General features: G+C 37.0%; 1 protein-coding gene across 2 annotated transcripts in view; it reads left to right on the top strand.

The window, feature by feature from the left end:
- LOC131154206 (AT-hook motif nuclear-localized protein 14) overlaps window positions 1–20,779 on the top strand; it is a 39,205-nt gene that overhangs the window by 1,967 nt on the left and 16,459 nt on the right. For both annotated transcript variants that reach the window (XM_058106820.1, XM_058106821.1), the window contains exon 2: window positions 2,969–3,021. In XM_058106820.1, coding sequence (XP_057962803.1) covers window positions 2,969–3,021 — 53 coding nt within the window. The remainder of the gene's footprint in view (window positions 1–2,968; window positions 3,022–20,779) is intronic.

The raw sequence follows: 20,779 nt of genomic DNA, 5'->3' as shown, positions 1-20,779 counted from the left end.
AACCTGCGTGGTCATTTTCCACATAACATTCTAAAAAATATCATGGAGGTTGGGAATAAACAATGTGTGCTGTGGGGTAAGTAGGTTTAAGCAGTTAGATGTTTACTATTTTGCCTCCTTTAATCTTCATTTCTAAAGCCAGCTTAATTGAATGAGAGTTTATTGGCCTGGATTTAAAAAATAAGAATAAAAATAAAATAAAGAACAGCATAGGAGAGATGAAAGTGTGTAGGAACAGACCAAAAGCTCTCCCTTTTCAAGCAGATGCTATTGAAGTGTGTGTGTGTGTGTGTAGTGAAAGTCGGAGTTTTTTTTTCTTATGCCCTAGTTATTTTTTCACATTTAGTTTAGTGTTTTTTATTTATTATTATTATTTTTGGTTGTTGATTGAAGGGGGGAGGGTGGAACTAGAGGCAACTTCTAAAATCTAAAAAAGAAATGAAGTTTAAATAAAGTTTGGTAAATAATTTAGTAATATGTGGTCTGTTTACTGTTGGTTTGACTTTGAATGTGCTAATAGGAATATTATTATGATATTATTTACTGAAATTAGTCTTATCTTCATTATAGACATCTTACTGTTAATATTAATTAGATCAAGCTTCGCCTTGTGTTGTTCTTGCTTGCTTAGAGCACAAGTTGAATTTAAACTTGGGTGAGCCCAACTCAAGCTTAATATACCATTTGAAATTCAACAAATATCTAATTGCTGTCATCCATATTTATATCTACAGTATGTATAAAAGTACAAATGTGATCCTTTTGTGGCAAAAAAATCTATATCTTTTAAAAATAAGTCAAAACATTCTTAAGAGGAATTAAGTTTAAAAAAAATAATATAACACTTCATGGAACTATATATTGTTGATAGGTTAAGATGTGAAACACAAAATTGTTTTCCGGGTTTTGATTTGCTTACTGTAGTAGTTGCGAAGGACTTCGTTTCTATTGCATAACTGTAAAAGATTTTTCACATTTGAAATTTTGGTATTGTTTGGTAATACTGTAAGTTCAAGAAACATCTAATTGTTGTCAAATGTTATGGCTATTCACCAAAAGCTCAATTGCACAAATAAAAAAAGAAGTTTGTTTGATTCACAAAACAAAATGAAAGCAAGGGTTAATAATTTAAAATAGACAAGATGCATCCGAAAAATGTTGAATAAATAAACCTTTTTACACCTTATAAAACTCTTGTACAGCTTATGATATCATTAAGGTGAACAGAAAACTTAACTTCAAAAGATAATAATCATTGACTAAAAATACTCTATAGATAAAAAAAATGTCAAATTAATTAGTTCCTATCTTTGCACATTCGAAAAATGACTAGTACATAAAATGTCTGTCTGTGTATGTTTCTTCTTTTTCATCTTCCCCTGTAGAAAATTTATTATATCCCTTATTTTATTTTGCAAATAGCCAATTTAAATATAAGTTTTAAGCTGACCTTTTTTAGTGGTTCTTCTTTCTGTATAAAGGAAATCTGTGCAACAATATTTCATTATTGTTTCTGAAGGGCATCTGGAAAGCAACTGTTTAAGAAGTATCAAAGAAGTGTTTTGAATTAAAAATATAAGGTACATGCATATGCACTTCTATTAGGGAGTGCCTGAGAAGCGTTGGTATTTGACATGGACATGGCATGGATGCAGTTCCTTTGTGTAGGCGTATCTGCTACAGATGATACACAGAGATATTGTTATCATGCTCAACCATGCTTGTATTCTTGTATTATGTGATCTTTTTGCTCCCATGTCTGAACACCCTAATCTGAAGTTAATTGTCTGAACTCTGAAGCATGGCATCTATTGGTTGCCAAAAATTTTGTTCTATGAAACAGCATTATTATTTATATATTTTTTAATAAGCACACTCACAACGCATGTTTATCGTCACCTAGTGCAGTGGCAAAAGCCTCGGCAATCAAGTACAACTACACAAGCACAAGTTCTGTGAGTGTCCAATTTAAGCAATTTCTGGATGGGACCATGTTTAGATCGCCCCTCTGGTCCTCCCAGCCCCTACTTGACTAGACTGTAATTCCATGATGGCCTTCTTTTAGTATATGGTACAGGGAGTGGAATTTCAATAAGACAAAACATCAAGATGATGCTATTTTAAGGTCATTGACTTGGACGTGTGACTTTTGATTACCAATTTAGTAAGTTTGATTTGACTACCCAAAAATGTGGATTGATTGAGGATGATGGAACTTTAAGAAATTAATGGTCGAATAGTAAGTCTAGATATTTTTCTGCAGCTCCATGTTGCTGACCATAGAGCCACAAAATTAGTTGTTCTGTATCATGGCAGTTATGGAGGACAAAAAGGGTTTGGTGGGAACATTGGGAAGACATTCTATTTTAATATTTGAGTGAGTCTAAGCAAAATTGTAGAGATGAATGATAAATGAGTAAAGTATTTGAAAATTTTAAAGCAATATGCCATTGGGAAAACCTAGGAAAGAGCCGGTTTCTTTGATCAATATGGGAGATGTGAGGTGTTTCAGATTCTAGTACTTGTTCTTAATAGAAATATCAGAGGTCTCCATAGCCTTGAATTGCGTTCAGATCAAGCAGCTAGCGGTGATAATATGAATAGATTTCATCAATATAATTCCAGTGTATCTTTTTCTTATAGGATATGATCATATCTTTTTTGATTTTCTGAGTTCAGACCACCTGTTCTTTTATCTGGTCTGTGAAGAGTACCATATCTCATGATTTTAATTTCTGCTATTTATTTTGTAAGTTTTAACCCTTATTATATTCACTTTATGTCATTTTTTTCCTCAATGTCATGGTGGTTTATGATACACTTACACACTCATACGAATTCAATATAATAAGAGTTATCTTGTTTGTTGTTATAATATGAATAAGTTCTGAGTTGCTTTGAGTTTCTATTGAGTTTTGAGTACATGTTTATATGCTTATGTGGTCCTACATTTGACTACTTGATGCAGGCAATGCAGGGCAAGGTTTTACACCCCATATTATCAATGTTTCTGCTGGAGAAGTATGTCCTCTTATTCTTGTTGGTAGCTTTTAATATTCTTCACTACGTATCTAAAGAAACAGGTTCAAGTGTGCAGCATATGTATGATGATATGGATATCCATGCTATCACTTGCATATTTCCTAATCTGGTTTCATCATATTCATGTGTAAATTTTTACTTTTTGCCCTCAAGATTTGCTGTACAATTTTAAATGCTTGAATTCCCTGATGAGTATTCTCACCTTAATGTAATGTATGGTTCTGTTTTGGTTCTGGAAATCTCATGAAGATGGTAGTGACTGCTAGGGTTTATATATTGGATAGGGTTAACTGTAGAGTAGGGTTTGAATCAGTTAATAGGTCTTCTGAGATAGAATTCCCAACCTCTGGGAGCTTTTTTGGATGAGAAACATTGGATGTGGCTTCCAAAATTTGCATTTGTAACTTGCATGTGGTACTCGTTTCCGTTTTATTGTGTTTCGAAGATAAAACTTTTGAATTTAGATATGTGATATATTTCACAGTGCTTATGGAGTTTGCAAGTGTTTTGTTTCCTCTCGCTTTAAATGGTTTGAACTTTATGTCTTCTTATGTGTCTTGTCAAACCTGCTTAAAATTTTTTCTCCACTAATTTAGAGCACAATAACTTTAATGGGTGCTCCCTTGGAAACCTAGGCTCAAATGCAACTTCTCAGAAACAACTTCCAAGTAAAAATATTTTGTAGTCCAAAACTCAAGCATGAGCCCATTTGTTGGTGAAGAACCAATTTTAAACGCAAGATGTTGAGTGAAGACTATAGGCTTGTTCTCACTCCTAAGCATTTTATTACTTCTCTTAATTCTCATATGTGACATAGGGAGTTGAGCAAAGAGGGGGGGGGGGGGTCCATGCTTTTGACCGTCTGGGTGAAGAGAAGGGCGACCAAGAGACTCAAAATCTTCTTGATGAATGATGAGTTAGAACTTAGTATGGTGAATTACTGGAAAGCTGTTAGGATTGGAGAAGTGGGTATAGGAGATAGGAGAAAACCTTCTAGATTGAGTAGGGAACTACGCAAACTTGCGTCCTTGATTAATTGAGAAGGGAGAGAGGCGGTTGGATTTTAGTAGAAAACTAGAAATAATCAATGAAGCTTCTCTCTCTCTCTCTCTATATATATATATATATATGTGTGTGTGTGTGCTTTTGAAGGCTTTTCTTGCTTTGCCTCTCTGTCTTGGAACACTTTCAAGGATGTTCAACTCTCAATTAAACGGCATAAATTTCTATCAAGAATTTGGTTAATTGAAGGGGAGTTCTGGGCAGGTGTGGTGGTGGTTGTAGTGAACAGAAGTGTTTGAACCAGGAATCTCACAAAGTCTGTCTGAAAGAAAACTACCTCGCATTTCTTCTGCTTTTTGTACACTTCATATTCTCCCTGGAAGATTTGTAGATTCGATTTGTCATGGCTGTAATCATCTTCTCGTCCTCTACTTCTTCTCCAAACGCCAATTCATCTGCCCCAAGAAAAAGAAGAGCAATTTCAGGAGGGAACTTGCTCTAATATGAAATCTCCCATTTCTCATCCATTGGACAACGTATCAGGCTTCATCTGGTGAAAACTCAGCTGATAGGTGATTCTTTTATCAATTCTTGTGCTTGCCTCAGCTGATAGAAAATTCTTTCAACAATTCTTGTGCTTTGCTTTTGTTGTTGTTTGAAGAATGATTGCTATTTTTCTTTTATTCATGTGGGTTGTCTCTCTTTTCTTAAAAAGAATGTCTGATTTCCAGAATTAACTTTTGTGGATTAAATTAATCCATCAAAATTTTTTAAAAATAATGAAAGTCATTAAAAAGTATATATATATTTTTACTATTTTTCAATTGTCATGTCATCTACAATAAGATTTTTCTTATAGCACTAAAAATTGAGTTTTGAAATACAATGATTAAGTAAAATAATTTTAATAATTTCAATTTTTATTATCATATTTTTAATTTGTGTTCTTTTTTATTTTTTATTTTTATTTTTTAGTATTTTAATCATATTTTTTAATTGTTATTTGATTCAAGGACAAAAGTGAACATGTCACCTAACATTTGTGTCCTTTGAGGAATGGAGAGACTTGTGCACATCTGTTTCTTCATTGTCCTTTAATGGTTGCTATATGGAATAAATTATTTGATATATTTGGTGAAAACTGGTTTTGTCCCTCCCCATTGAAGGCATTTTGTACCATTGTGTTTAGGGGTTTTGGTAAAGGATAGGAAAATTTTATGGCAATGCACTGTTATGGCTATTATTTGGTGTGTTTGGTTGGAGAGAAACGCTAGAATATTCAAGGTCTGGCTATTGCTAACAATTTGTTTTGGAGTAGTGTGGTTTATCATGCATAGTTGTGGGCGTCAGCAAACAGTTAATTTTTTTATCGTCTTTCTTTGGAAGAGCTGCAGTGGGATTGGTTGACTTGGCTCTACTACATTGAGTTTGGTTTTTGGGTTTAGGCTGTGATCTTTGTAACTAGTTTCTTTTGATGTAAAGGGAGGATTTTTTATCCTCCTCCTCCTAATAAATTTCTTTGCTTATTGAAAAAGGGACAAGAATGAACATTTTCTCAATCAAGTTTTAATTTATTTTAGTTTTAGAAATATTAACCAAATAGGTTGCCCTTTTTCAGTTTTTAGTTTTTGTTTCTGGTTTTTGTTTTTATTGTCTTTGACAAAAGTGTCGAAGGGCCTCTCAAACATTTAAAAGGAGTTTTGAAAAATGGAAAGTGGAAGTCTTTGTAGATAATAAGGTTAAGAAAGTGCAGGTTCTATTTGAAATAGAGGAGAAAGCTGCAATCATATTGGATGAATGAGAAGGATGCTGGATGGCCATGTTGAAGAGGTAAAATGGTTGCTGGATGTGGCCGACTATACCCATTTCGTTGTTGCCCACCTCTCAGCCTCAAGTTTTCAAGTTTGTTATAGGAAAATTGAAGCCTTAGCACAAATGAAGCCTCCCATCCTGACCCTCAAACCTCTCGAATTTCCATCCTGCTTTCGACTTTGAGTCTGGAAGCTGTCGGTGGCTCTTTCTTGAAGACCATTTAGTCAACAATAAAAAAGAGCCTCTTAAAGGTTCTTCTTGTTTCCTAGTCGCCTCTTGAACCAGATATAGTGCATGGAACATGCTTGCGGATCTGCAGATCTGGGTGGCCATTCTATGTGAAGATTGAGAGAAAAATATTTAATGCAAATCACCTTGATCATATGGCGTTCCTTCTCTCAGAATTTGCAGTGAGACATGTGTCTTTTATCTTGCTGAATAATGAGGACTTGTGGTGGATTCTGAGATCCTTGGAGGTGATTTGTTCTGGTTGTTGAGGGGCAACAACTATGAACTTGGGGGACATGTTTCTCAGTGAAAGAGGTGGTTGGGTTCAATTAAGTTTGTGCAGGAATTAGAAGGGAAAATTTCTATGTATCAACAAGTGCTCTCATGGAGATCAAAGGCAAGCCCTTCGTACTCTAGAGGGTAAGTAGAATGAAGGATGGCAAAAGTTTTTGGAAGCTCATATGAAGTTGTCGATCAACAACAAAGGTGATGGAGTAAACTATTGCATGAGTTATGCATATTGTGGCTCTTCAAACATCATTCATCACAAGGAATAGTCAAAGAAGTCAAGTGTAGTCTTGACACTTTCAAAAAATTGCCCCTTTGCCGACATTGTTAGAGCTTTTTCAGCAAGGAGGATCTTCAGGAGGAGTGTAGGCCGAGCTTTCAGAGAAAGGGGGATCTTTCCTCCCCAATGGAATGAGTCTCCACGGTTGGTAGTTAAGTTTGAATTACTTTGCTTTTCTAATGGTGCAAATGGAGGTACGAGGACATGAGCCCTCTCCATTATGGGCCAAAAAGGGTGGCTAGTAAATGTGTTGAGAAGGGTAAAAACTTATTGGGCACCAACTCTACCTAGGAGGTGGACCCGAGACCATGTAGTGCTGAGGAAATGAGCCAAAACATTTGGGCTCTTTTTCTAGTTGCTTGGTGGATGGTGTTGGTGGGGTAAAGATTGGGGGAAATATAGTAAGGGATGTCGGCAAAGTTCTCAAGAAAGACTAAATGGAGAGGATTCAAATATACAATGCCCGAGAGATATGAATTTAAATAAGGAGAATTTGGGTTAAAGCTACATCAAACAACAAGAAGGTAATAGTTCTTCTGTTAGTGGCTTTTGGCCATCTCTAAATTCAGATGTTGTGGAAATAGAAACAACTTTTAGAGATTCCTTATAATTAAAAGGGAGGAGGTTAATGCACTCAGCATAGAGGAAGGGATTTGCGAACTAGTCAAAGGGGTGGTTGTGTAGAGAGCTAAAGATATTTTGAACAACAGTGATGAAGAGGAGGTTTTGATATGGAAGATGACTAGAGCAGCTTTGCAGTTCTGATAGGGAATTGTTGGTTGATCAATTGAGAGATGACTTAGAGTTGGACGAAGAAGATGCCTTGGCACAACTCTTAGAGGGACATTTTTTGAGAGCAAGGGAGAGGAATTATTGGGGTGATGCGAGACTTAACACGATATATGCTTTAGTTTGGGGAAGAGTTTGCTCAAATGTTTTTTGACATTCTGCAAGGGAGTATAGATGCTATTATACACAACTCAAACAAGATGAAAGATTTGATTGATGAGAGGTCTTTGTCCCCTATTCGTGAGCCTACTCATGATACATTGCACTTTGTCAATATTCTTTTTTCTTTTGAAGCCCAAATAAACTCCTTGATGTCATGGGTTTAAAATTAGTTAGTCCTGTTAAGGTCAAGTTGAGATTGGGAATGAGTCCTAGAGCGACTGAGCAGAAAAAGAAGAAGGTTCAAAAAGAGTTAAAAAGAATCTGGGCTCTTTTATCAATTATGGGGGAGGGAAGGGTGAAGGGAAGGGAGGAAACAAGTGAGTTTATGAAGATTGTTAGTTGGAATTTTAAAGGCTCAGGGAACTTTAAAAATAAAGGTTTATTCAGGGAGGTTTTGCTTTGATATTCACTGATATTGTTTTGATTCAGGGGAATAAGCTTGGAAATGTAAGGGAATGGGAGAATTTGGCAAGGATGTTGTTTGGGCTTTCATACCTTCTTGGGGTTTGGTGGGTAGTATTCTTGTGCGAAACAGATGCTCTATTTCTAAAGTGGATAGTCTGGTGGTTTTTCTCTCTCTCTGTGTGTCTTGGTAGAAGTGAAAGGTCAGGGTCAATGGTGGGTGTCTTTGAAGTATATCCCTTCTAGACCAGCTGTAGGAGTTCTTTTTGGGACGAGTTTTGTTATGTTTTTGGCTTTTGCATCCATGAATTGGATAGTGAGAGGTAATTTTAATGTCATTAGGTTTCCTCGAGAGAAGAAGGGGGGAGGTAGGGTTGCTGCTACTATGCATAATTTTTGATGTATATTAGGGATCATGGTTTGCGTGATCCTCCTCTAGATAATGCTAATTTTATGTGGTTGGTGGAAGGAGCTAGGGCAGTGGCAAGTAGGCTTGGCAGATTCTTGTTCTACATTGAGTGGGAGGATGATTTCCCTAGTCTCTCTATATTGTTTTTCCTAGGCTTACTTCTTACCACTTTCCATGATGGAATCTAGGAAGGTTTCTTAGGCATTCTCAAAATTTCCACTTTCTGTCACCCTTGAAATCAAAATGGTAGTCGATTTTCGTCTTACAAAATTTTTGTCAAATTTCAACAAATCATCTGAAATTTATTGAAAGCTCAAAATTTTGGTAGAACTTTTTGAAATTTCAACTATAGAATGGAATTTCCTTGGAATTTAAATGTGAGATTTAAATGCAAAGTGAAATTTCTCTCTTAATTTATCTTTTTCTTATATTGAAACCAAAGATACAAGGGTTTTTTAGATTATATGAAAAATTGAACTTTGATATTAGCAACAGCATTTTATTTAGCTATTTATGTCTAAATTATCTTTGTTTTATACTAAATAATACTTAACTGATTTATTATATTATGGAATATGTTTAATATGAATATTATATTAGTGTCTGCACCTCATGCACAACATACCATTCATTGATGTATTTAATTTATAAAATATTAGTTATAAAACTTGCATTATTATGTCTATTAACAATTTCTAAAGTTTTGCAAAAGAGTTCCAGTATTTACTACAAATTTCCATCATTTTTAATACCCAAAATCAAAATTGACATACAAATTGAAATTTCCATATTTTTGAAGCTTCGAAATTTTAGTTGAAATCAAAATTTAAGACCCTGGTTGTTTCATCTCCAGTTTGCAACAGACCATACTGATATTTTGAGTCTTTTTTGAATGTTCTCTCAAGTCTTCAGTTTTTTGAGAATGCTTCAGCTTTAAAAATAAATTCGGGAAAGAGTGGGGTTTGCTATTGTTAATCTTAGTAGTGATAAGTCCTTGGAACCAGCTTTCTTAGCTGGATGTTGTATTCTTGAGTAGCCCTTGTCTTATTTAAGAGTTCCATTTGAAAAAGGTGTTTGTGTTTTTTGGATCTTGTGATGGAGAGGATGGCTAAGGGTTTTTATGGGTGAAAGGGTGCTTTTTTCTTTCTTTTTTTTCTTTAGGTGGCCGTATCACCCTTTATCCCAGCTTGCTCTCTTGTATCTCTCAATTATTAATCCATTTTTGGAATTCCGCTAGGGGTAGCTAAAAAAATAGTCAAAGCAATGAGAGATTTCCTTTGATCAGTGGTTGGGAGAAGATCATTTGTTGATCATGAGATTGTTTCTAGATCTAAATTGGAGGGAGGTTGGATCTTGGAAATTTGGTATCTAAGAACACTGCCTTATTGGGTAAATGGCTGTGGCATCCTTTTGAGAACTCCCTTTGCATTAAATTATGAAAAGTAAATCCGGCTTACATACTAGTGGCTGGGATACTAATGGGGGTTTAAGATGTTCTTTGAAGATTTTTTGGAAGAGTATTGTCAGATTTATTCTTTGATAACTTTAGGGAAATTGTGTTGTCAGCAATGGATCCTTAGATCCTTTTTTGGGATGATACTACACAGGAGGGGGAAGGATATGTGCTTCCCATTTCTTTTTCTCATTTTTTTTGATCGCAAAAGAAGAATTTTATTAATAGATTAAGAATGTACAACCAGGAGAATGAGACATCTCCTTAGAAAAATCTGAAAAAATCCAGAAAAAAACAGAAAAGATAACCAAAAAGCAAAAAAAACAAATCAAAACCAGTCCACCCTAACAATCCAACAAATATTGCTAATTGTGTTGAATATCCGAAAAGCTCACCCCCTTAAACTTACCATGACCCACACACCAAAGAGAGGCCAAATAATGAATCTTCTCCTGGACCAACAAATATGATGATGACTACGCTGGAAAAATATGTGCATTGTGTTCCATCCACAGCCTTTAAAAAAATCACTTTTCAAAAGCGTTGCCCCTTTATTTTTTCCTGCCAAAACTGACAAAAGAAACTGCCAAAGACTCCTCTACTATCTCTGGACAAACCCAACATTCACTGAAAAAACCAAATAACTTATTCCATACCTTTCAGACAAAATCACAATGTACAAAAAGATGCAATTCAGGTTCCAAGCAGTCAAAACAAAGTATATGAACATCTGGAGAGAGGGCCATCAGAGGTCTCCTAATATGCAACAAGTTATTGGTATTGATTCTATTAAGTGCTACTAACCAAAGAAAAGCCTTGATTTAGTGGGGACTTTGGCCTTCCAGATGGAATTGAAGGGAGGAAAAGAAGAATTAGAGCTGGTAAAAAAATCAGATATGCAAGAATATACCTCCAAAGGATCCAAATATTAGGACTGACTATCATCTTCCAAAGAAACCTGACACTTATTCAACAAGACTAGCAAAGAAGATAACTCTTCTGTCTCCATATCATTCAAATACCCCTGAAAGTGAAAATCCGAAGAAGGTAAAAGACAACTTGGATCAACAACAAAAGAAGAAATCAAGCTTCCTTCCCTGTCTCTAGTGAAAGAGACAAGGAAAAAAGGAGGACAAAACTACATTCCCCAATTAAAGATCTTTCTAGAAATGGATGTTACAACCCTTTCCCAATAGGAATTTAGTATGGGGAATGAAATGGGGATAAATCTGAGAGATTATTTTTTTTGGGGACTTTATGAAAAACATCTAGATCCCAAATTAGTATCCCACCCATTGTTGTCTAATCCATACTTTCTATGCCATAGGGAAGAATTCTCTATTAGGAACCGCCAAAGCCATTTAGCTAGGTGAGCCGTGTTTTTAGACACCATTCCAGGACCCAAACCACCCTCTTGTTTAGATATGCACACCACCTTCCATCTCACCAAATGATCCCTAAAGCCCCTTACACTTGACCATAGGAAGTCCCTCATTATTTTCTCAATCTTGCTAGCAATCCGAGAGAAAAAAAGGAGCACCCTTCCACCCATCTAAGCACTTAGACAACCTCTCCACAACAAGATCCCAAAAACTAATAAATTTAGGATTACTGCTTAATGGAATCCTTAAATAGGGCAGCAGCCAATCCAAAACACTGCACCCCAACCTCCAAAGGCAACTAACACATGCAACAAGCACATTAATAGCCGCAATAACGCTCTTCCCCATATTAATCTTAAGCCCATAAACCCTCTCAAAATATGGAGAAGATCCAAAATATTCAAAAAGGAAGGTGTATAGTCGTACAAGAAGTAGTAGTATTGCTTGTGAAAGTACTACCTGATTGCAGTGCATGTGGTGGGGTTTTGTGGGGATCCACACTAGTGGATCTTCTACTTCTGGATCACTGGCACTTTGGTGCTACGATGAGGGGCCCGACCTTTAGGCTGAGGAGCTATGGCTTAAATCGAACATTCTGCAGCAGGGGGAGCCTTTATGGTAAAAGCTCCCACTGGGGAGGGTTGCTATGCTAGTTGCCCCCGCCCCCTTATTTGGCCTGAGAGAGAGAAAAAGGGAGGGGGGGGGGGGGGGGAGGATGGTATCATCAACAAACTGAAGGTGCAAAACCATCACCTCCTCCCTCCCCACTTCCAGCCCTTGCATTAAACCTCTATCCATAGCCCTATCCCCAATCTACTCAAAACATTAGCCACTAAACAAACCAAAAACGGGGAGAGAGGGTCACCTTGTCTAATTCCCCTTGCAGCCCCTAAACCATTATTTTGGCTTACCATTCACTAAAATTGAATTAGCTCACTTCAAGCAAGAAACTTCTTATTCATTGATGCCATCTCTCTCCAAACCCCTTCCTCACAAAAATCTTATCCGAGAAATTCCAACTCACTTTATTGTGAGCTTTCTCCAAATCCAACTTAAAGATGAGCCCTTGCTTCTCCCTTCTTCGAATATTCACAACAGCCTCATTTAGCAACCAAAATGGCATCCACAATTTGTCTATCCCCACAAATGCACTTTGAGCCTTATAGATAGGTTTATCAAGCACCGCACTCAACATGTTAGCTAAAACTTTAGTGATAATGTTATAACCACTAGAAACTAAACTAATAGTTCTATTAGTCAAAAATCTTAATGGATCTACTCTTCTTCGGCACCAAAGTTATGAAAATGAAGTTAATACTCTTGCCTAAAATCCCACTCGTGTAAAATTCACTAAAAATCTTAAGCAATTCACCCTTGACCACCTCCTAATAATCTTGAAAGAAAGCCAGATTGAACCCATCCAGCCCTAGAGCTTTATCCCTCTCCATCCCAAAGACAGTGACCCTTGCTTCCTCTTTCTCAAAATGTCTTTCCAACCAAGCTACCTTGTCACCAGACAAAGGATCCTATTCTAAACCTTCAACCATTGGTCTACTGATATCCTCCTCGAAATTCATATTAGAATAAAATTCACTAATCTTCGTTACGATTTGACTATGATCAGAAATAATCTCCCCCCTTCCCACATCTAACTCCCTCATCAATTTCTTCCTCATTTTCCCATTAGCTATTATACAAAGAACTCTAGAATTAGCATCACAGTCTCAAACCGATTTAAACTTTGTCTTTTGCCCCTCAAATTCTCATTTCCTTGAAAATCACTTCTTCCAATTCATTTTTCAAAAATACCTTTGTCCTTCCTAACTAGCTCATCCAACTTGCCTAAAACACTAGCCTTTCTAAACCTTAAATCTCTAAACACCTCTTTATTCCACTCTTTCAACTTCTTTTTCAACCTCTTCAATTTCTTCGTGGACCTAAACCCTTCCCGTGTCCTCTCCACATCCTCACTCCAAGAGTTCCTTAGTAGAGGTTGGAAGGAATCATGGTCTATCCACATATTTTTAAACTAGTAGAGGGTGGGACCCTGAGAAACCTTCCTCAATTCCGTCATGATAGGGAAGTGGTCAAAAGTAGGTCTAGGTAAAACAATATGGGAGACTAGGCAACTCATCCTCCCACCCGTTGCACAACAAGAATCAATCAAGCCTGCTTGCCATCCCGCCGTAGCTTCTCTCATCAACCATGTAAAATTAGCATTATCTAAAGGAAGATTTGTTAAACCACACATTCTAATAAATGTGTCAAGATTATGCATTGTAGCAGACCAGTAGGGGTGGCAAAACGGGTTCACGGGCCTGGTCCGAGCGGGTCAAAAATGGGTCAATGTTAAACAGGTCACAACCATGTAAACCCTAACCTGCCCATTTATTAATCGGGCGGGTCATGTGTTACCCGTTTAAAAAAATTATATATTTTAATTTTTTTAAAGAAAAGCACTCATTTTATTTATTAAATCTTTTAAAAAAACGTCAAATGTAAATAAAAAAAATGCAGATAAGAGGTGGAATATGAAATTTATTTTGGCATAAAAAAATTATATATTTCCTTGCTTTATTTCTTTTTTTCTTTTCACTTACCCATCTTTTGCACAGGCACTGACAATGGTGGAATATGAAATTTATTTTGGCATCATAGGAACTCAGAAGAACCACATGCTGTAGTTGAAAATAACCAATGAATCATTTTGGAAGAAATAACCGAGATATAATATAATATGTGATGAATCTGGGCTTCATCTAGTTATGCAATTAACCATGAAAAATTGCTAACATGTGAGAGAAACTGAGGCCTGACTACCTGAGGGTGAGATCGTGATAGGGAAAGGGACTGAGGGAGAATGAGAGTGAGAGGGAGGGGGACAGCGTGCGGCGACGGTGACGGTGGAGTGAGAGGGACGGCGATGGAGTGCTGTTGCTGCACTCTACAGTGCTGGGCTGCTTGGGGTGCGGCGTGCAATGCTGGGAGTCTGGGCAGAGGGCAGTGGTAAGACTAAGAGAATAAGAGATAAGAGATTAGGGTTTTTTTTTAAATGGGTGTTAGGTATATATAGGTAAATAAACGGGTCACTCGGCAGGTGACCCAACTCGAATCTGGTTTGACCCGTTTATAAACGGGTGGGTTATGGGTTGACTTGTTTATAAACGGGTTGACTTTCATAGACCCAAACCCGTCTTAATCGGGCGGGTCACGAGTGACCCGTCAGGTCATGACCCATTTTTCCAGGTCTACCGACCAGCAATAAACCTACCCGGGCCCTTCTTTTGTTGAGTAAATGCCACAACATTTAAATCACCCCCAACTATCCAATTAGGGGTGTGAAAGCCAAAAATAGAATAAAGCTTGTCACGAAAAGAACCTGTAAGGGTTGGTCTAGAAGGACCATACACTAAAGGCACGCACCATGGACCTTGACCTTTTACTTCTATCAAGATAAAGAGACAGAAAAAGCATTCTAGATTATTGTCAAAATCCCACATTGGATGTGTACTAGGAAAATATTGGACTTGTAAGGATGGTTTGGGTTCCAACTATGTGAGGTGCCTTTTATAGGAAAAATCCATGAGACTAGTGAGCCAAAGCAGACGATACCTTATCAAAGTTAGGCCTAAGACCATTATATTTGGTATTAGAGCCACCCTGTGGGTACTATCATGTGGGACCAAGTAGGGGCACTTTGATGAGGACGTTAGAGATTAGATGGGGGAATGTCAAAGTCCTACTTTGGATGTTTATTAGGGAAATCTTCGACTTATGAGGATGGTTTGGGCTCCAACTATATGAGGCACCTTTATAGGAAAAATCTGTAAGGTTAGTGGGCCAAAGTGGACAATACCTCACTGAAGTTGGGCCCAAGACATTACGACTATCCACTCTAGAAATAGATTGAATGTTCCGCAACACAAGAATGCCTCCTGTCGACCCTTAAGAAGGTATGGAAGCCCAATCCTTACAATGTCCTTCCTAAGTCCCTTTGACAAGCCACCCATCCCGATCTACATTCTATGCTCTAGGCCTATCTTTAGGTCCCAACTTTGGGAGGAGTTGGGGGTTGTGCATGACTATATGCCTTGTGTTGTTGTAGGGAAAGTCTTAAATTTGAATATCAACTAAGTCTCGAGGCTTCAAAAGTACGAAAATTTTGATGGAAATTTCAATGTTGATTTCAGTTTTGATTTTGATTTTAAAAACTGATGAAATTAGTAATAAAGTATAGAATAATTGTGGAATTCTTTTATGGAGCTTTAGTAACTATCAATATACTATACAGAATGATACATGATTTAGCACTAGAATGTTATAAATAAAATACACAAAGAACAGGTACAACAATAAACCAAGCCTTAATTTTCATTAGGTGGGGTCGGCTACATGAATCCTTTTTTGTCAATTTACGAAAAGAACAGGTATTTGGGGAATAAGGATCAGAACCTATAAGAAGGCAAGGCGTAAGTCTTTTAAAAATATTGTGTTGTGTCAAAGTGCACTTTTAAGAATGTTCTTTTTAGATAATTTTGTGACATGAGGAAAAATTACAAATTAAATTTTAAAAAATTAAATAAATCATAATTTGTAAACAACTTTGAGGCCATTCAAAATATACTAACTTGAATTCATTTAGTAAATCATGTCATGAGATAGCTATAACATTACAAAGTCCAAATTATTTTCAAGATCTAAAATGCAACTCTCAATTATTTTAGAAAGGTTGAGGTTTAAGGGTTATAGAAATCAACTCATATTATGATATGCCTTTCATATAAACATATAGTTAATATTTTCTAGCCAAATCTAACTTGAGATTCAAAAACCCAAAATGCATAAGCCTCGATCAAAAAGGTGCAGAATGTGTGCCTTTGACTTGAGATTCACCAAACCAAAATGCAAAAGCCTCAATCAAAAAGGTGCAAAAGGTGTGCCTTTCGTATATTTTTGTAAAGCTTAGTGTCCAATGCATTGTACTTTTTGGGTTTGGTAGTTTAGATTGAGCCTCAAGCCATTCTAGGCATGCCTTGTCTTGAGGCGATCCTTTTAAAAAATTGAGATCTCTAAATTTTAATAACTTTTGGATGGTCTCTATAAATTTTGGTGGAAGTTTAGTTGAATGGAAATTGAGTCTATTTCGATTTCAAGGGTGATAGAAAGCGGAAATTTTGATGGAAATTTCAAAAAATTTATAGAAATTTAAGACCATGACCCTAGGTGGGTAGTTGGGAGTGACTTTAATGTAGTTAGGTTCCTAGAAAAAGTTCAAAAGAGAGTAAAAAAAAAGGGGTGACAGGTTTTCTTCTAGCATGCGGTTTTTTGACAGGTTCATTAGGGAGTGTGGGCTGCGAGATATACCTTTGCAGACTGCTATGTTTACTTTGTTAGTAGTGGTGAAAGGTGGTAGTTAGTCAGCTAAATTGCTTCCATTTTTGCAATGAGTGGGAGGATGCTTTCTTGGTCTTACAAATTCTAGCTAGACACGTTTCAAACCATTATCCTGTTTGGATAGAGTCTATAAAGAATAAGTAGGGTCGTACTTTTCAATTCGAGAACATGTGGATGCATCATTTGGCATTTGTCATTTAGTTAAGGAGACTTGGGGTGGGGGGGCAGTTGTGATGTATTTTGGAAGGTTTTAGGTTTATGAAGAAGCTGAAGGGGGTTAAAGAGGTGTTAAAGAAGTGGAACTTCGAGGTGTTTGGAGATGTTAAGAGTTAAAAAAAAGTGAGTAATTTGAGTGAGTTGAATGTGCTGGATAGGGAAGAAGAGGGGCTTTTAATTGAGGAGGGTGTTGGGCAAGTTAGTTCAAAGGACGAGTAAGAGAGTATAATATATTAATATTGAAGTGGGTAAGGAGTTGGAGGCAAAAAACTAAGTATAAGTGGGCAGGGGAGTGGGATTGTAACTCAAAGTTCTTTTAGAAAGTGGTGAATGGGCAAATGAAACGTAACTATATGAGGAAAATGGAGTTGAGAGAAGTAGGGAGGTAGTAAGTATTGTTTAGTTGATAGTAGAAGAAGCAGCCAATTTCTTTAATATTTGTGTACTGAGGAAGATTTAGAAATGTCAATGACTGAGAGGTTGGGGTGGAGTCCTAATTCAAGGACACAAATATCTTGGTTGGAGAGGCCTTTTAAGGTGGAGGTGGTCAGGGCGGTGTTGTTTAGTTTAGAGAAGAGTGGTAAGGCTTGAGGATTGAATGTGTTTAATGTAGCTTTTTTTAGGAATGTTGGATGTACCGATGGAGGTTTTAATGAGGTTGTAAAGTTGGGGGAAGAGTGTTAATTCTACCTTTATCACCTTAATGCCTAAGCAAAGTAGGTTGATTAAGGTGTTAGAGTTTTGGCCAATTAGTTGCATCTAACATATATGAGATCATAGCTCTTGATAATAAGTTTGAGTTCCATTTTTATCGACACTTATTTCTTTGGCTTAGACTACTCTTGTTGTTTTTTTTTTTTCCCTTTTTTTCTTTTTTTTTGGGGGGGGGGGGGATTGCGGATGTTATTTTCGTTCCTAAAAGGGGTGGTGGAGATGTTTTTCATTTTCAAATTAGATTTTGAGAAGGCTTATGATAAAGTGACCGGTTGCTCCTTTGTGATTGGTTAATCACATGTTTGAGTCCAAAGAAACAACCTCTCTACATAAAAGCAGAGGTAAGGCTGCGTACACTGTAACAATCCTCCTCCTATCTCACAAAGTGGGGATCCTTGTGCTCTAGGAACACCCTTTTTTATGATAGAGTGAGTTGGTGGATCTTGGATAGGGTGCTTAGGAGGAGAGGGTTTGGAGATAAGTGGAGGAATTGAATTGGGGGTGTTTATGTAATGCTTATTTTGCAATGATAGTTAACAGGAAAACTAAAGAGTGGTTAAGGTCATATAGGGGGTTAAACAAGGGGACCTTTTATCCCCATTCTTATTTGGCCTTGTGATGGATCCATTAAGTAGGATGTTAGATAGGGTTGTGGATAGGTGTTGTGAGGGTTAAGGTGGGAAGGGAGGGGTTGATAGTTTCACATTTATTGTTTTCTTATGACTCCATTATTTTTTCAGATGACCTTGGCCCTTTTGTTAACATCCTTACTATTCTATGGATTTTTTAGGTGGGCTCTAGTTGTAGAATTAATTTGGAGAAGAGGGGCGTTGAGCTAATTAATCATATTTATAAGAAGGTTTGGAGCTGACCTCCCTACCTAGCTGTAGGTAGTGTTTTAGGATGGCCTTTGACTTATTTAAGAGTTTGGGAGGAAAGCCTTGCTTTTTAGCTTTTTGAGATCCAATGGTTTACCTAGGCCTAGCGGTTGAATTGTTTGGAAAGGGATTTATTCTCTTTAGGGGTAGAATTATATTAATTGAGGTTAGCTTTCCTAATTCCTCTATAATTTTTATCTATTTCTAGGATTCCTAGAGGGTAGTGCAAAAGCTTGAGAGGCTCATTTTTGGTTATATGGTGTCTAAAAACTCTTATCATTTGGGCTAACGTTATGGCCTTTCCTTTGAAGTTAAATTCCCTTTGGCTCAAAGTTATGGAAAGTAAATTTGGCTAGGAAAGTTGGAAGAGAATAGGCGAAATGCTAACTTAGGTTCGTTAGAGTCCTTAGTGGTTTACTTCACAAGTTTACCCTTCCTTTTTTTTTTTTTGCCACTAGAACAAAGTTTCAATCGGGTAAGGTAATCGTACTAGGTTTCAGGAAGATGTTTGCATTGTGAGGTGGGGGTGTTTTCATTATCCCATTCCTTTGCTCAATTATATCATCTTTCTTCTTGCTACAATGATGTGACGTTCCCTCTTTTATTCGTGAGGGATTCTCTTTCTTGGATTTTTATTTAATTTGGGATTTGAATGTTAAGAGAGTTTGAGAACCTTTCTTTGTTCATTGTGCCAAAGAGTAGTTATATCTCTAGCAAGAGTGCTGAGTATGACTCATCAGTTTTATGTTTCCTAGTGCCAGAGTTAGAATTGCGTAGAAATCTCTTTAAGAGAGGGTGTGTGTTCATTAGTCATTGTAAAACTCACTAACACTTGTAAACGTGTTTAGCCTACTCTCCTACCTTGCTAAACAAACATTGCCAATGAGACTTTAATAATGAATTATGTTGCTTTACTATTTACCATGTGACTCTTGTCTACTTGCTTACTTGTTTACAGCTTCTGCTTAACTTTGTACTCGATGACTAAGAATTTGTTCAAATGGAGAAACTGCAGTATACTTTCGGCTGACTAGTTAAGAACGAGTGATATAAATAGTGTCATATCGACACACTTCACAAGATGTGAAGTGTTTGGCCCGTGACAGTTGTTATTAGAGCTTAGTTAATTGCTTCAAGAATTTGATTGCCTTCACATTGTGGGACTATGTGAAGTAAAGAGACTTGCCAACCAATATTGAGAGAATTGAGGTGCTGAAGGCGCAGGCCAACATAATTATGTGATCGTGGAGATGACCAAATTTGCTTAATGTGTTGATGCATTGGAGGGATCACAACAATATCAAACAAGATATTGTTGTGGAAATCTCAAAGGTCTTATGCGCTGTGGTAGAAGCTTTACAAACCTAGATAAGGGATCTTCCTGCCAAGAAAACCTGATGGTTTATGTTGTTGGGAATTCCTACTCTATGGGGGTAGACTATGGAAGAACAAGGGTGCTAGAATCCGGTCGTATGGGGATGCTCATAATGCTAAGGACTTAGAGAACTTCTTATTGACACGGAACAATACTTTCGTGCTGTGAGAATTGACTCATAAGAGGAAAAAGTATCCGTGGTGACAGTGTACTTGAGTGGTGGTGCTACACTATGGTGGCATACCAGGAACAATGGGATTCAGAATGGATGGCATGTAATTATAGTTGGGTAGACTTGAAGAGAGAGCTCAAGGCCTAGTTTTTTCCTGAAAATGTTGAGTACAAATGTTGAGTATGCTTGGTGGAAATTGTGAGATCTCAAACACTATTGGTAGAGTCAAGGAGTATATGAGATGATTCTCTTCTTTGATGTTAGTTATTTAGGACATGTCATACAAAGACTTGAAGGCTTGCCTCTTGCATTGGTTGCCATAGAATGCTTGGTTGACTGTGCGTGGACAGAGTTCCGCAATGTCCAAAGAGTGGCATATTGGGTGGAAATAGCAGAAAGTCTTTCAAGGTCAAACCCAAAAGTTAGGGAGCCGACACCAAGGCATCAACCTTAAAGGAAGCTTCATCTTCTCAATCTTTCAATGCATCTTATGGTAAGGGTAAGCTGTCATGCTTCTTATGTTGATGCCCTCGCAGAGTTGTTGATTGCCCACAAAAGTCATCACTTAATGCCTTGCAAGTTTCCATTGCAGAGAGGGCGCAAGGATATATGAGGATGAGGAGGAAACCTCAAGGATAGGTGTAATGCAGTTATTGTATACATTAGAGAGGTACACAAAAGAATTAGAAGTTATTAAAGTGAAAGGATTAACGTTTGTGGATTTGCGGATAAATGGGAAGAGACTCATGCTATGGTGGATACTAGGGTTACTCATAATTTT

Source organism: Malania oleifera, chromosome 4 (assembly GCF_029873635.1).
Source record: "Malania oleifera isolate guangnan ecotype guangnan chromosome 4, ASM2987363v1, whole genome shotgun sequence".
NCBI classification, from domain to species: domain Eukaryota; kingdom Viridiplantae; phylum Streptophyta; class Magnoliopsida; order Santalales; family Ximeniaceae; genus Malania; species Malania oleifera.
Note: the sequence above shows the minus strand (reverse complement) of the source record. Positions and strands in the feature narration are given on the sequence as shown.